This window comes from Colius striatus, chromosome 15, assembly GCF_028858725.1.
Source record: "Colius striatus isolate bColStr4 chromosome 15, bColStr4.1.hap1, whole genome shotgun sequence".
In the NCBI taxonomy this organism is placed as follows: domain Eukaryota; kingdom Metazoa; phylum Chordata; class Aves; order Coliiformes; family Coliidae; genus Colius; species Colius striatus.
The window spans coordinates 6,475,932-6,493,287 of NC_084773.1; the positions used below are offsets into that span (position 1 = coordinate 6,475,932).

Below are 17,356 nucleotides of genomic sequence, written 5' to 3' on the forward strand. Positions count from 1 at the left end.
TTTGGCGGCCGGGCGGGCTTTGCGGCAACGGCGGGCTCGGTGGTACGGAGCGGCGGCGGCGGCGGCGGCGGTGGCGGGGCGGGCGGCGGAGGACGAGTGCGGCCGCGGCTGGCGGAGGCGGAGCGGAGCCGGCTGGGTGAGCGGCACGGCGGCCGGGACGCGCGGGCGGCGCGGCGGGCCGAGGCCAGGAGGCCGCTGCCTCCCTTTGTGTGGCCGCCGCGGGGAGGCAGCGCCGCTCGGCCGCGCAGCGGCTCCGCCGCGGCGGGCCCCGGGCCCCGCCGCCTTCCCCTGTCACCTCCCCTGGCCCCGCCTCGGGCGGCGACCCCGGCCCCGCCGCGGCCCCATCCGTATCGCTGTCCCGCACCGGCGTCCCGACGCCGCCGTCGCCGGCGTCTCCCTCAGCCCTCCCTCCGGTGCCGTCCGCGCCCGCTGCGCCCCGTCCCGTCCCGGGAACGAGCTCGGAGCGGTGACAGCCGCCGCACGGCGGGCGAGTGGCCAAGGGCCGGCGTCGCGGCCGCGCCCGGGGCCTCCGGAGCGAGGCCCGGGGGACGGGAGCGCATCCTGCCCGGCGTGGGTGGCAGCGCGGGGGTCGAGGAGGGGACATCGTCCTGTCAGGCCGTGAGGGCACAGGCTGCCCCGCTGCCCGAGGAAGTGTTTTTCTTTGTCTCTTGCCTCTGCCAACACCCCCACCCAAACTGGGCAGCGTGCGACCCGGGCGCGGGCAGAAGTTTGCCGAAATGACATGTTTTGTCTCTTTGTTTCTTGTCCCGGTGTTGATAAAACGATCGATGCGCAGCGCCTCTCGCTTCTTCACCAACTTTATCCTTTTAATAGTATCTGGTTGCTACCGTCCCCCTTTTCCCGTTCTGTAGCTGGCTTCTCTGTTACCAGTAATGGGGAGAAATTCTGGCTGTGTTTCCTCCCTTGTTCCGTTTGCTAAATTTACCCTGCTTTAGTGAGTATTTTTGTTGGAACGTGGGAGATCCTGATAACCATAAAATACTTTCCGTGTTATCTATCGGCTTTTAGCTTTTTTTTCTGCTTGGAGACAGAAAATGTAATATGTGCTGGAACCTCATGGGCTTGCTTTAAGCATGTTACCTCGAGTGTGTGTAGAAACCGTTCATTTAATGGGGTTACGCTTGTGGTCACCTACGACAGCTTTCAGGAGAGGCAGTGTCCCACCCGTTGTGTATATATTGGTATATGTGTGTGTTAGTAATGGCCAAAGTGTTTCTTATAGAGATGTCTATGGTTCTGTGGCATTTTTATGGGTGATGTGAGCAATTATTAAGATGCTTAAGCTTCTATTGTATGAGAGGTGGCTTGTTTATAGCAGCCGAGGTTCTTGGTGTGACGAGAGAAAGAAAGTCTAGGAGGTGTGTTCTTAAGTGAAACAATACACAGTAGGATAAACTGTGTTTATGAGCACAGACGTCTAGAGAGAAGTTTGCATTTTAGAGTCTGACTGAGTACGACTTTTACATAAGCAGCTCTCTCACTGAGTACTCAGAGCGTTGTTCCAACTGATACATGTTTTGCATCTTCCTTGGCTGTTAGGGGAGAAAGATGGGTTTGGATCCTGAATGGCCAGGTGTCTTGGTCGTACAGAAACATACACCAATGTCTGTGTATGGCTGAGAGCTGGGATGGTGTGCCTCAGATAAGGGATGTGGAGAAACACATCCTGTATTTTGCAGGCAGATGCTGGTTGGAGGGACTACAAGTTTATTTCAGGGTGGAATTGGACTTGAGTGTACTTTCAAGTTCCTGGGTGAAGCAGAATTATTGATTCCAGTCATCCCACCTGCCTTTTTTTCTCAACCAAGAACTTGTGTTTTCTAGCAGCCTACCCATCAACACAGGTCTGGTGTTAGCCATTCGATACTGTAGCTCTCAGATAAAAGTTGGAGGCAGTGCCAAAAGTGACAGGCTGGTTGTCTGTTCTTGAGATGAGTTGTCTGCTAATAAAGCACAGGGTTTCTCTGTATGCGCATGTTATGGAAGTGTCCAGAATAACAAAGAGGAACAGAATTTCTTTGGGGTTTGACTGAAGACAGTAGTTGTATGAACTAAACAGAAGCAATTATTTTGCCATAAAATGTTTCTGTGTGTTTGACATGGAATTTCTGAAAAGAAATCAGACTTGGAGACTGCTTAAAAGTTGAAACAGATGCATCTTTAGTGAAACTGTGTGGCTGCATACTTAGTCTTGCTTACTTAGGGGGATAAAAATCCACTCTGAAGACTGATGGAAGAGCGTCGTCATTAGACAGTCTGTTTCTTGACCTTATAAATGATTTTCTTGTTGTTTTAAGCATTGTACTATTTGATATTCTTTAAGTTTTACTGGTTTCTGTGTTTTACTCTCCAGTCAGATATTGCTTCTGTTTACTCTGATCTGCTTGATGAATCATTCTCTAGCAAGTAGCTGTGAAATCTGTAATATATATTCAGGAGCAGTGGAAAAATGTGTTTTTGCTGTAAAGATGTCAGAAATGTCTAGCATTCTGTGTACAAAATTACTTTGTAGAGTTGCTGCTGGGCTAAAAAAAGTTACCTTCTGTTTCTTGCTTTTTTTTTTCCTGTCACTGTAATTATTCAATTTTTTCCTTGCTTTGAGTCTTCAATTATCTACCTACTCTGAATTTTCTTCCCTCTTTCCTTTTTCTTGTCTTCTAGTTCTGACTGTACTAACACCATTGCTGGTTTGCTACTCTTAGAGTGTTACGTTCTCCCAGTATCTGTCCTTGGCCATCAGACACTATGAGGAGACTGGCTTTTCGAGGTGCTGGTTGTACTCTGGTAAATCTGGTAAATTATTGATTGTATGTACCCCATCCTCTCCATTCCTCTGCCTTAGGCTTCTGCTTTTCTTTACCTTACCTATTAATTATTCCTGCCTTATTCATCTCTTTTGTGTGCTTGAAATTAATTCTGTCTCTAACATGAACGCTCTTATGTGGTTGTGTTGTGCTGCCACTCCTTGTAAACCAGCTGACTGCTTCCTAGAAGAAATTCCTTCATTTGGTTGGAAAATGGGCATAGGGTGGTTTAGACTGATCTGTTCTGTCTTCAGCCATTGAGACAGCTACAAATAAAGATGTTTTTTCTGATACCGTCACTGAAAGTTGTGAAAGAGCCAACAACTTGTCTCATAAATCACCATAGTTTGTTGGATGGGGTTTATTCATTTGTCATTGTTTGTGTTGGTAAATGGAAAACTATGGCCAAAATAGATGTTTTTTTTTCTACTTCTTGATGACTGAGCCATTCATCCTACACCTAAGGTGGGAGTGGCAGGGTCACACAATAGTCCAGACCTTTTTTTTGGCTTGAAGATAAGACAAGATGTTCAGTAGCCATTTAATTTTTGTTTAGAATTTGTTTTGTGTTGGGTGGTTTTCTGTTTGGTTGTTTAGAGTTTGTTTTTTTTCTAATTTGACAGAGTTAAGTGCTTTTACACCAGAGCTCAGCACGTGTCTCTGTAGAGCTTTTTCCTTGAAAACAGAGGGATGAAGTATCAAAATGTACATAGTTTAAAGACATAACCTAGCAAGAGCTGCTAAAATCATCTTCATCACTGTGAGCCCTGGGCTTTCTGACATTGCTGTCCTCAGTGACTGTAAAACTGTAAGACCACTCTCATTTCCCTTCAGTCAATTTCAAAGAGCTGGTGTGTTAGATGTATGGCTTCAACAGAACCCTAGTATATAACAAACATACATGACTCATCCTAAGTGTCACTAGCTTTATAGTTAATTCTCACCAAGGAGTTTGGATGAAATGCCACCACTTCAGGAACATTTCTCTTCATTATAGAAGAAGTTGGATTCCATGGGTTCCAAGCGGCGAAGAGCTACCTCGCCTTCCAGCAGTGTCAGCGGAGGAGACTTCGATGATGGCCACCACTCCACGAATATACCAGGCCCAAGCAAAAAGAGGAGGAGAATTTCCAACCTCCCCACTGTAGATCCTGTTAGTACCTTCTTATTATGCTCAACTTTCTTTCTTGTGGATACTGTATCCCTCTCTGGGAGATGCTGGATTGTAAAACGGATGATTGTATGTAACACTTATACACTAGCCCTGAATCTCGTTTAGGATCACGTTCAGCTTTGGCTTCTTTGTGTCTCCCCAGTTTCATCTTTTTCTTTCCCATTTTCCTTTTGCTACCTTTTTTGCTAGTGATTTTAGCGGATGGAAGGATGTTGGAGAAGGAGCTGAAATCATAACATGCAGAAAATGAGCTGTGTCTGAATAGCAAATGTAGAGAGATAAGTGAGGAACGGCACAGGCGGTGATTGCTGAAGTGTACAGTGCCTCTCTTATGCCTTTGATTTAGCAGTCTTAATTTTAATTGCAGGGCAGAAGAACCCCTGTAATTGTTTTAGATGTCTCTATCTTGGAGAGAATTATACAGAATTAATTTACATTCTGAGTGTTTTCCTTAGAATTAGCATTGAAAGAGAGCTCCCTATGTTAAAGAAAAGACAATTCTGCAGTACATGCCAGACTTGTCAGGTATCACACTGATGTGTGAGATATGTGAGAGTTGCTCAGAGAGGAACCTCATGGGGTTCAACAAGGACAAGTGCAGAGTCCTGCATCTGGGAAGGAACAACCCCATGCACCAGTACAGACTGGGGATTGACCTGCTGGAGAGCAGCTCTGCAGAGAGAGACCTGGGAGTCCTGATTGATAATAAACTAGATATGAGCCAGCAATGTGCCCTCGTGGCCAAGAAGGCCAATGGCAGCTTGGGATGCATCAAGAAGAGTGTGGGCAGCAGGTCAAGGGAGGTTCTTCTCCCTCTCTACTCTGCCCTGGTGAGGCCTCTTCTGAAGTACTGTGTCCAGTTCTGGGCTCCTCAGCTCAAGAGGGACAGGGAACTGCTGGAGAGAGGCCAGTGCAGGGCCACCAAGATGATCAGGGGACTGGAAAGGCTGCGGGAACTGGGGCTGTTTAGTCTAGAAAAGAGGAGACTGAGGGGAAATCTTATTAACATTTACAAATATCTAAAGGGTGGGTGTCAGGAGGTTGGGACATCCCTTTTTTCTATAGTAGCTAGCAACAGGACAAGGGGTGATGGGATGAAGCTGGAACACAAAAAGTTCCACTTAAACATAAGAAAAAACTATTTCACTGTGCGGTAGGGGAGCCGTGGCACAGGCTGCCCAGAGGGGTTGTGGAGGCTCCTTCCTTGCCTTGGAGGTCTTCAAGACCCACCTGGACACGTTCCTGTGTGACCTGATCTAGGTGAACCTGCTTCTGCAGGGGGATTGGACTAGATGATCTCTAAAGACCCCTTCCAACCCCTCCATTCTATGATTCTATGCATCAATTCCTTCACACTTCTGCTTTAGAGCATCCTGTGGATTGGCAGCTTTTATTTCTCTTGTAAGCAGGTTTTGATTTGTTATCTCCTTCAGGTTTTCTCCTTTCTCATTACTTTATTGATCTTACATTTTAGATTGCTGTATGCCATGAACTTTACAACACCATCAGAGATTACAAAGATGAACAGGGCAGGCTCCTCTGTGAGCTTTTCATTAGGGCACCAAAGCGAAGGTAAGACCACGGTTATGGTTAAGCCTTGAACCTAAAATTTAATCAGGGAATAAGTGGATGTTGAAAAATACTTCAGCATAATTAGCTGTGGAAAATGTAGGTGAAATTTGTCATAGTTTCACCCCAGTGTTTGATTAAGTATGGTATTCAATGGGACGTACTAACATTAGTGCCCTTCCTCAGTCAAAAAAAGAGTATATGAAATTAAAGTAAAATGAATGCCTAAAAGCTCTGTGCCTTTGACTACAAAATAATCCACATAAGTGGTGGAATGTAACACTAAGGGCATATCTGGGGAAGATGAATGGAACTGACTCTTGAAAATGCAGCAGATAAAGTAAGAGACTGAATTTCATCTTAAACTCAGAAAACGGAAGATGATAACAGAACATGTAATAATAGACCACTGATCTTTCAGCTGTAACAAAAATGTACTGGAACTTTCTTTGGTTTTTTAAATCATAGACATGTACAAACTTCAGTGTTGGAGTTTTGGTTTTTGTGCTTGAAATATAGTGTCTGTTTTTGTCATTGTGACAGAAATCAGCCAGATTATTACGAAGTGGTTTCTCAGCCAATTGACTTAATGAAAATCCAACAAAAGCTGAAGATGGAGGAATATGATGATGTGAATGTGCTGACTGCTGACTTTCAACTTCTCTTTAATAACGCAAAGGCTTACTATAAGGTGAGGAAAATACATATTAAAGGCTCAAATTTGTTGTAAAAGTGGTAGAGATATGTTAAAATTCTTCCTTGGTTTTGGTGAAAAAACTTTTAAGTTTAGCCTTTATTATTGGTAAGACAACTGCACGTATTGTGGTTGTTTGCATATATTTCTGTAAGGTTCACCTTATCTTTGTAAGATGTCTTACTGTAGCAATTTTTCTGTGGAAAACAGGAAGGAAAAAACAGAGGTTTAAACTGAGAAAATATTCTTCTATTGAAGCCTTCCCATTTTAAAACATATTCTGTGTAACCTTTTGTAATAGAAAATGGAAGAATTTGTAGGAGGAGTTAATCAATAAAATACAATAAGAGGGTTTAATCTTACTGTTCCATTGGCCACTTAATAATATGAATAAGACAGTTGGTGAAGATGGATTGTGAGTGTATGTGATGTTATATTTCATCAAGGGTGCAACCCCTGTGTCCATTCCTCCAAACTAAGTACGTGGGGTTTTTTAGCTGTTAACGGGCTTTATTGCAATTGTTGTAAGGAAGTGGGGAAAAACTGGATTAATCTCATTTAATGGAAGGCTATGTTAAATACATAAAACTGTGCAATTGTATGTAGTGACCAAGACAATACAGCAAATCTGAAACTGCTAGTATTACCTTTCATATGTCTTTGACTTTGGACTTAGATTTCTGGATTCGTGCATCTGCACATTCTGATTACAGTAGAAAAAGTGCAAAGTTTTCCAAACCCATTGTGTACTTCTGAAGCTTTGCAAGGCATTCATCTGTTAATGTTGGCTTTTCGTGGTTCCTACGTGATGGATGAAGTAATGTTGACATTTGTGGGGAAATGTAGAGTTATGAGCTGGAGGTATTGCACGCAAAACAAACTCTTCTTTTTTCATCTTCTACCTTATCCACACAGTTCCAATTATACCTATGAACAAGGAACAGCTGATTCAGGGTCTTTACTGCAGAAGGTGTTTTTTATTGGCAATGCTGATTAGCATGGAAACCTTTGGGATTTTTTAGTATTTTGGTTCAAGCCTTGCACTTTTGAGCATCTTGCATTAATATAAAAGGAAGCAGACTAGTGGTAAGCTTGAGAGTAGTTATGTTGATTTCTCATTTGTGTTACAAGCTGTCAGAGCTTGAGAGAGTGAAGAAAAGCATGATCAGCAGTAATAAGTTGGCACATCTGCAGGAATACTTGATAGGAGCTAAGTGTCAGAGGAAAGGGAGAGAAAAATGTATGAGTGGAAAAGCAGTCATTTTCTGGGTGATATTCTTGAGTAGAAATGTTAATAGGCACATGCCTGTCTGCCACTACCAACTCTGTGTTTACAAAACTTAATTTGCTCGTTACCTTTTCTAGCTCTTCCAAAAAAATACACCTAAATATGTGCCCAGGTGGTAGCATATTGCTAAGTTCTTTGGGATTTCACAGTTAATGCTGAGTGTAAATCACTGCAGTGCTTTCAAAGATCATGGCACATTTATTGGCATTCTTCTGTGGGAATTAGTTTTCAATGGTAGCAGTGTTGGCTGAGATCACATTTCTGGCAGGCTGATATTTAGTCTGTTTTAAATAATGGTAATGTGTTGCTTCACCTAAATATGATGATTTCTGCAGATTCATCTAACAGGCTTGTCTAAGTCTCAACCTAAGTCATTTTATTGCTAAGTTTTCTGAAAGGCTTAGATGCTTTGGAGTGATAGAGGTTTTATTCTTCTAGTATATATTGTAATTCTTAACATCTCTGTTGAAGAACATCTGGAGCAGGAATTTCCCAGGTTTTCTAATATTTATTTAATGCATTTAATACTTTTCCACTACTTTATAAATTTCCCTCAGAGAAGAAGAATCAGAATTTTTAATATAGAATGTATGATTTGGTTTTGCAGCCTGATTCTCCTGAATATAAAGCTGCCTGCAAATTATGGGAGTTGTATCTGCGCACAAAAAATGAGTTTGTTCAAAAAGGTGATGCTGAGGACGAAGACGAAGATGAGGAAGGACATGACAATCAAGGCACAAATTCTGAATTAGTAAGTGTGGGCATGACAGCTGCAGCTGGAGGAAGCCATGGCTGTGTGTGTCAGTTGATTTTGAGGGAGATTGGCCCCTGTGTGTGAAAAAACATAAAGTAATTTAATAGTAAATTATGCTCTAAAAGGTATTCATTATACAAATGTATTAATTAATAATCTCACAGTTAATAGTTTATCATCTCATAGTAATTGTATGTGTGTTTTACTTTTGCCTAGCAAGAAAAAGTTGTGATGTTTTCTGATATGGGTAAAACATGGCTCTGGTTTAGTTGAAACTACTATGATGTGTGCTTGGTATCATGCCGGCTTTGAGGTTTGAGGCAATCCAGTTTCATGATGTGGTTTTCCAGCATGTGTCACATTCAGTTAGAGCAGCTGTTCCTGGAGTGATTTATAAGCCAGATATGATGATATAAAATTTGGGCTTATCTTGTGATGTTGGGGTGCATGTTTTCATTAGCATTAGAATAGACTTCTTGTCCACACTATGTGATGCGCGTCTGACAGTCTGCAGTATAAAGGTGGAATTAAAGTTTTCCCCTGTCCTTTAATACATAAGCAATATTGTTTTCAAAAGTTTCATCTGTGTTTTATAGCTGATTTTTTTCTGTCTTTGAAAAGTAAATTCATGTATTTTGATGCAACTGGAAGCACTCCACTATGTCTGCTGTTAAAAGTTCTTGTGATTTCATTTCTTATGTTAGTCATCTCCAGGTTACCTGAAAGAAATTCTTGAGCAGCTTCTTGAAGCTATAGCTGTTGCCACAAACCCATCAGGACGCCTCATAAGTGAACTTTTTCAGAAGCTTCCTTCTAAAGTGGTGGGTATTTTAATAATGTTGGTTATGTTCTAAGTTGAAAACTAGGACATTGCTGTAACTGATGTATGCTATGATGGGCACACTCAGGGTGCAGCTCTTTGCTACTATCTCCTCAGTAGCAAACTCCAGTTGTTTTTAGAGCTTCCCTCCCTTCTTTGATCCTACCCACTCACTCCTAGCCCTTCATTACAGAGTGGGGCTTGCCTTGATATGTCAGTTTAGGTAATTGCGGTTTTTTGGTGCAGAGTTTTTAGTCTTTTAAAATATATTGGATTTCACTGTTCTGATTCAGGGTGTGGTACAGGTTTAACCAGCAAAATAAATACTCTGGAGACCATGTTCCTTTATGTCAGTTTATTGATGAGTTATAATTCCTTGGGTTTGCCTTATGATCTGGCTTACCCAAATTGAAGCCTAGTGCTATGTTTGTGAAGCTTACACTATTCTTGTCGGCAGTTCATCTTATAGCTCATCTGTGAGCTATAAGAACAAATGGCTTTCTGTCTGTTTATAGTAATATACAAATTATGTTTGTTTTCCAGCAATATCCAGATTATTATGCAATAATAAAGGAGCCCATAGATCTTAAAACTATTGCCCAAAGGATACAGGTACAGTATGAGCATATTGACGTGTCAGAGTATAGCCTTTTTTAACAGTAAGCATTCTAAAATTGTTAGAGGACAAAGTTTTGCCCCTGCTATTTAGAAGTCTGAGCACTCTGCTGATTTGGTGTTCTATCCTAATGCTGCAGAAGTAGCTCTGTTGAAGATCAAGCATCGTAAACTGTAGTGTGCTGGCATCAAGCCTGAATATCTTAGATTTCTTGATGTTTAATGGTTTAAAGTAGTTCCTTGGCAAGCACTGCTAATGTAAAACATGGAAGCATCAAAGCTTGGTCGTGCTTTATCATCACCTACTTTTGTTCTATTGCTATAAATAAATGTTTTGTACTGATGTGTTTTTCATTTTCTCTGGCAATTTGAAATATTGTTCTGTAGTTCTAGCATTTTGTGTAATAGTGAGGGATAGCACATAGAATAATTGAACTAGAGAATAAAGGTAAAGCAACATTTTGTCAGAACCCTTCAAAATTAAGATAACCCAATGTATTAAGTATTTTTTCAGTTTTTTACTTGGCATTCATAAGCTCTGTAAGGACTTAGCACATATGTTTGTTACTGTCTTTTTTCATTACTTTTTCCAGATACTTACCTGTTCTCCTTATAAATATAGTCTTGGTTTTCTAGAAATGTTCCCTTTATTCTATATGACTTCCCTTTGGTTTTCACTATTGGCTTAGTTCTCATGCTGTCTGAAGGTTGCCACTTATTTTAACCAATTCTGGTTTTTGTTGTATAGAATGGAACCTACAAAAGCATTCATGCAATGGCCAAGGATATAGATCTTCTGGCAAAGAATGCCAAAACTTACAATGAGCCTGGATCACAAGTATTCAAGGTTAGTCTCAGGTTTTTTGCAGTTTGAGTTCAGATTTTTCTTTGCTGCTTTCTGTGCTGATTAATCCTGAAATGAATCTTCAACATAAGGCACTAAAGACTGTGTTTGCATTGTTTAAAAAATAGCTATTAGTGGCTTTTCCTTTTTTATATGGCTTTTTGTATAATTGGGGTGTATGTCACTCTTTTTTTTTCTTGAAGTGTATGTTTTTTTCCAGTTAAATTTTGTCTCAGGATAGGAGTTACATGACTTCTTTGAAGGAATGAAGAATCCCTGTACCTGTGATGGAATTTGAAGTGACTAAAGCTACAGACTCAAGTGATAGTGGCAGTACTCTGCTGTTAGCTCTTTCCAGAATGCAGGAACTGATTTTCAGCATAAGTTTCAAAACTGGAGTCATGCCTTCTTTGCATAGTTTTTGAAAGTCCTCTTCCCTTGATCCCTATTTTTATGACCAAATTGCACCTCTTTTTTCCTACTTATTCCACCAGCATTTTGTGTGCAAATTACCACATTGCTGTTTCCATGTACTCTGGAAGCATGACTTTTTCAGTTGTACTTCTGTTTGGATTGTAGTTTCAGTTCCTAGTTACCTTACTCATAGTTGTAGCCTCACTCAAAACTTGTAATCTCTATTTTGTGAACTATTACTCTGAGTATCAAGTCCACGGGTGTAGAATGAGAGAGAGCAAGCACTGAGGAGCTTGGTAACGGTAGTAACTTTTTGATTGCAAAGACACAGACGCTCATTTGTCTGTTTGGTTCAAAGTGGGTTTTGTGTATATTTTTGAATTTTAGATTTTAAAATAATTTCTAAAAGAAGTACTATGACAAGAAAAGAGCTTGAAACTACTCAGCTGTTCTGTTCAGTTTTTATAGGCCACTCTGGGTGCATTTCAGGAAGACTTTTTTCTGTTTCATAGCTAAAACCCCCTTTGTTTTTGTTCTAGGTTTTATAGATAGCTGAATGTAGCTTACTGTAACAGTCTTCACTTTCAACATTAAACAAAAAACATTCTTTTAATTGACAGGATGCAAATGCAATTAAAAAAATATTTAATATGAAAAAGGCTGAAATTGAACACAGTGAGTTGGCCAAGTCAAGTCTCCGAATCAGGTACTGCAAATAGAGTTCCTTTTATAATCTCATATAAAAATCTTTATAGACATTCCCTTAATTTTGCTGTAGAGAATATGGTGGGAAATAATTACTTGGAAACTCAGTTTATTATTTTAGAAGTTACACATCTTAAAACACTTACTGAAATACTTCTGTGGTTAAATATTTCTGTGATGTATTTGATTATGAGAAAAAGCGTCAGTGGATCTTTTATGACTTAAGCTATAGCAAGCTTCCACCACATGTGTTTATAAGTTAATAACAGAAGAGGAATAGTGAGGAACAAGGAGTGGTGATTTGCTTTGCTTTGCAAAAAATGCTGATTATTCTTGAACCTTTTTCGGAGCTGAAATGTAAGAGCTCACAGTTAATTAGATAGGGGGAGAAACATAGGAACAAGAGCTGAGGCGAAAGATACTTAGGGAGAAGTCAACATTATATAAACTCTAGTTTGAAAACCAATTTCTAGCTCTGAAAAGAGGTGTAGGACACTGAATATCTGAATATTGATCAGTGAAGTGTAGGTTTCATCTTGAATAGGCAGGTATAAAACACTGTTGATACCTCTGTTTGTTTCATGGAATGATTTTATTTAGCAATCAGCTCTCGTTCCTGTGGAAATCCATAGTGTACAGAGAAGTGATATGGTCATTTTTTGTGTTTCTTATCTGAAATGCAATTATTTTTCTTCTTGTATTAACCTTTTACTTACAAGTAACACTCAAAAGTAGGTTTAGATGTCATTTGCCAGTGTGAGCCATGTCATTTACCTAAAAAAACAAAGTAACTTGTTGCGAGTCATCCGGAGAGTTAGCAAACTCTTATAAGGTGGACTCTCCATATGGATTTGAGCTGTTTACTGGTGTTTGGTGCTGGAAAATACCTGTTGTCATTTTCTGCAAAGATGTGGATGGTACAACTGTAAACACTACACTCCCTTACTTTACTGAAAGGCAGATGGAATTTTTTGTTCTCTGAAAAATGTGTAGATGATCTCAGTATTAAAAGTATTGCTCAGGATTGATTTTTGCTATTTGGTGTGTTTGAGACATTCAACTTATATAGTGTTTTTTTCTATTTCATTTGTTCAGTGTTAGCAAGCTTCTCATATTTGGGTGAATCATTGTTGGAGCATATGGAAATAAAAAAGCAGAAATACTATTAGGGAGTAATTCCTGACACACACTTTAATAATTTGCCTTCTTAAAAAATATCTCTAGTGCCAAAAGACCTTGATTCCACAGACACTGTGAACATACATGTGTGTGAACTTTGTAGTAACTAATATCCCATATGGGCATAGAGGTTTTCTACTTAAACTGGGATTTTATTTTTCTCCCTGTTTGGCCATGGATAAAGATCAGAATGTCACATGTGTGTATCATGTTTAATTTTGAGGCTTAACTGGTTTTGTTCAAAATAAAGCTATTTGCATAAGAAGGGACGACAGATAAATCACACTCATATTTGTTAGTTGAATTCCTCTCTTGCACTGCCAACCCATTTCCACTTCTCAGCTATCTTAGTCTAGATGTTCACTTACAAGTCCTGAAGTAATCTGAATGTCAGAATAATTTAGACCTCCCTTTTTTATTTCTCTAACTTGGAAAATAAAAAGCCTGAAGTAGGCTCCACTAATATTGGACTGAATGGAAAAAATTCAGAAGTGGAAGAAAGTATCATGAAAATCAAACCTTTCACCTGCTGTTCTGCATTTTTCTGGTTACTTTTTTTAATCAAACCATTAATCTTACTTTAGTTTCTTTCTTCTGAATCTGCATCACAGGATCATCATTTTTTACTTAAATTCCTAGCTGCTTAATTGTCTGAAAGGGGGAGTCTCCTTTACCTGTTACTGATTTTGGTAAAATACCCCCATAAGTTCATTTAAAGTTAATTTACTATATTTTTATTCTGAATTTATATCTGCTTTTGTCATGGATTCAAATTCATCATAACACTACTAACCTCACTTCTACAGACATACTGCCTCCGTGTCAAAAGCCATGCTTTTATATTGTTCATTTTAGATTGTTCATTGTTTCCTTTGTCATACTAAATTGCTCTTTGTTGGTGCATTTAGCTGTCCTCCCTTAAATAAAGTGGCAAAATAAAGTTGCTTGACAATCATGCACTGCCAATCAACTTGAGAGTGACTTTCTTAAGTACTGATAAAACGTGATTAGATCTGTAAGATTAGCTTTAGCTGGATGCTAAGGAAGATTTTGTTGGCTGCTTTCACTGCTACTGTAGGCTGAGCTGTGTGTATGGCTATTAATCCTTGATCTAAATATTACCTTTTCCTGACTTCACAAACAAAATCAATATTAATGCTGGGGCACTAAATGTATCTTAGTGTTACTTTACTTTTAGCTTTAAAACGTTTTATATCTGTCTCTGAACCTTTTGGCTCATCTGTCAAAGTAATTCTGTAAAAAGCTTTACCCTTGCTGCATCTTTTCTTGGGTCTAAGGTGGGCCTCTTTTTTCCCCTTTCCTTGGCTTGTCTCTACCACCTTAAGGACGCCATCAAATTTGACTGCTTCCAAGCTGACAGGTCCTTCCTCACAGGGTAAAGGCAGTGTTGGGGATGAGAGAAATTCTTCTAACAAATATTATCGGTAAGTAAATTATGGACTTGGAGGAAAAGCTGTGTCATCGTATGGAAATCCGAAAATTTGGGGGGGATTTTTTGTTGTGATGTGGTTTGCTTAGTTGGGAGAGCTCTTCAAAATTGACTCAAATACCTTTGAGATTCAAATCTATTTCAGTCAAATATCTATTTAAGTTACTTTGCCATAATTACTCTTCTGTGTTTGATTTAATATTTAACATTTCATGGCACCTGGCATGAAATACTCTATCTGCAGTTATTTCCTTAGAGATGTTCTGAAGAACAATCTGTTAAGCATCATTACAAAATAAAGCAGGTGAAAGAAACCATGTAAACATGTTGTAAACCTAGGAAAATATGTTTGGATTCTAAAAAGAAATAATAAGAAATAATACCCCTACCATTCTGTGATTCTGTGACTAAACAATGAAGAGATGGGTGGTGGAAACCAACGAAGCCTGTAAGGAAAAAAAAGCACTGCATTTGGGATGCATTTAGGGCAATCTTGCTGAGTAAACTGGATTACTGGAGGCTTCCTGGTTTGTTACTTCAGTCATCAGTTGAGAATTTTGGTACCTAGGAAAGGCCTTGTGTCTACAGTGTTACTGTTTTGAACAGTGTTACTGTTTTGAAATCCTTCATGTAGACAAACCCCTATAAAACAGGATCATATACCAAAGTTATTAATTGGGAGGAACAGTAATTATTCCCTCAACAATTCAAATAGTAAGGTATTCAAAATAGGTCAGAAAATAGCTAACTTGAGCTTTAGCTTTCTAGCTTTTTGGTGTCCAGTTTTTCAGTTTGATGGACTGACTCATAAAATAGAGGGAAACTCATGGGTTATTAACAGCTTCTCAAGGGCTTCACTCTTTTCTTACATAGTGATGTTTATGTTCCTCATAGTGTGGGCAACTGTTATGAGCTTCATGTGTTTACTCACACACTCTGGATGACTGGTAATGGTTAACATGATAACCTTTTTAGAGTTGATTTTGTACATTTTTTTCACTCTTCCTCTTTCATAGTAACAAAAGATCAGCTCAAGGAGATCGTTTATCAGCAATAACCATGGCACTGCAATATGGATCAGAAAGTGATGAGGATGCAGCTTTGGCTGGTAGGACCTGAAGTACAGCTTCTGTATTTATTTTCTTTAATTAAAATGTTTGGAATAAGCAAAACTATAGAGTTCCTTATATATTGCAAAATATTTTTGAAATGAAAATACTTTACCATTTCCAAACTCCACGTGTAATTCTGTTAAATCCAATCCATATTGCCTCTAAGTACAGATTAATAAATGTACAGCTGGTAAGACAGAATAACCCAAAGTTGCTTGCATGTTTTGAATTTAGTGTGTGTGTTTTCAAGAATACTTATCAAAACTTCAGGAAACTGTAGCTTGGTTTTATTCCTTCTAATATGAAACAGAAGATAAGGTAGTTGAGAAGATCTCTCCTTGCAGTAGATTTATGGTGTTGAAATCGTTTGAGAGAAATCTTAATCACGCCAGCTTGTTTTATCTTGCTTTCTTCTACCATTGTGCCTTCCAAGTACCTGTCAGATTTTGTTACTTGAAGGTAATCTGTGTGAGGTATAAGGATAGGTAAATGTTAGAACTTAATTTAGAAATATCTAGTCTAGCCTAGCAGTCATGAAATCTTGCACGAGGGTTTATGCTAAAACAAAAGCACGTGAAAAAGCGTTACTTCATTAAGAATATTTAGTTTTATGAAGAGCATGCTTTAGGATTTTACTCTGAGTGTATGTGATGCAATATATGCATTATATCAGATATTTCAGTATTGATCATAAATTATTGTGCATTGTCTTTTAAGGTAGCCTGTCTTGGTTACATTCTTAGTAACTTCCTGATATTCATCTCAGAGCAGGTTTCTGAAAAGGTTTTGTCATATACTGTTGTTTAGTTATTGTTTACGTTATTTCTGCATTGCTTTGAAGTGATGCATCTCTTCAGTGTATATTTTGGGGGCATTTCTTTAACATCTGGTAAAATGCAATTGCACTTACCACTGTTTTCCAGTGGATGGATATGCTGTAGAGTTTTTTCTGGATTATTTTAGATCTTGCTGCAAGCAAAAGCATTTTTATTCCTGGCTAGCCCAGAGTTCAGAGTTATTACTTCAGAGCAGCTTTCTGGGAGGTGCGAGGAGTATTTATTAGCTTGATTCAGCATGATTGTTAGCTGCTATTTTTGCAAACTGTAATTCTGTAGAAACACACAGCTTTGTATGTTTTGATTTAAATCCTTCAAGTGATTTAATCACTTTCAGGTGTCACTTTTACTATGGACATTACTGTCATTGGGCCTTTCCGTAGAATCAGAGAACTGATTCTGAAGTGGAACTTTCTCCTCCTCAATACAGAGAACTAAATCTTTATGAGCTTATTTGTAGCAGTTGCCTAAGCAATGAACAATACCTGTTTCCAGATTGGAGTTTATCCTCACAATTTCAGAGGGTGTCATGTTGAGCTTGTAGAAGATTTCCAGCTCAGAAAACATGAGCAGCTTCTGCAGCTCCCTTGCTCCTTATTGTAAATGACTAATAGCAGGCAGAAGTGATCATTAGGTATTACTTACAAATAACTGTTTCATTTTGTAGATAAAGCTACTTTATTTGTTATTATTTCCTTAAGAAATAGTCTAAGACTGAATGCTGCTTTTGGCTTTACTAACATCTGTCTTCAGTTAGACTTTGAACATTCATTGTCTAGGTGCTTTGGGACTACAAAGGAGACAGTGTTTAAAGCAAATCACCGAGTAAAAACTAATTCTTGTTTCATATATGTACAAATACTCTCCTCTCTGCTTTTTCTACTTCATCATTGAGTAGGGGTACTTGTATATGATACATGCATTTATATCTGATAAGAAAACTCAGTTCCAGTTGGAAGTTAGATGCTTCCTCCTTTAGAAGTGAAATCAGTTTGTCATCATTCCATTAGGAAGCTGTTCTTTCCTTAGAAAACTGTCATTGTGGTATGAACAGCAGGAAGTACTTTTTGTTTGGGA

The 17,356-nt window shown here is 39.2% G+C and overlaps 1 protein-coding gene across 6 annotated transcripts in view; it reads left to right on the top strand.

Moving 5' to 3' along the window:
- Positions 1 to 76: 76 nt before the first annotated feature.
- Positions 77 to 17,356, top strand: part of PBRM1 (polybromo 1) — a 60,295-nt gene continuing 43,015 nt past the window's right edge. For 3 of the 6 annotated variants that reach the window (XM_062008592.1, XM_062008588.1, XM_062008591.1), the window contains exons 1-11: positions 77 to 136; positions 3,823 to 3,978; positions 5,474 to 5,571; positions 6,112 to 6,259; positions 8,158 to 8,301; positions 9,009 to 9,125; positions 9,668 to 9,736; positions 10,488 to 10,586; positions 11,618 to 11,703; positions 14,228 to 14,326; positions 15,348 to 15,439. In XM_062008592.1, the coding sequence (XP_061864576.1) occupies positions 3,838 to 3,978; positions 5,474 to 5,571; positions 6,112 to 6,259; positions 8,158 to 8,301; positions 9,009 to 9,125; positions 9,668 to 9,736; positions 10,488 to 10,586; positions 11,618 to 11,703; positions 14,228 to 14,326; positions 15,348 to 15,439 (1,093 nt within the window). In that variant the 5' untranslated portion in view covers positions 77 to 136; positions 3,823 to 3,837. The remainder of the gene's footprint in view (positions 137 to 3,822; positions 3,979 to 5,473; positions 5,572 to 6,111; positions 6,260 to 8,157; positions 8,302 to 9,008; positions 9,126 to 9,667; positions 9,737 to 10,487; positions 10,587 to 11,617; positions 11,704 to 14,227; positions 14,327 to 15,347; positions 15,440 to 17,356) is intronic. The other 3 variants (XM_062008590.1, XM_062008593.1, XM_062008589.1) reach the window with 2 other exon arrangements.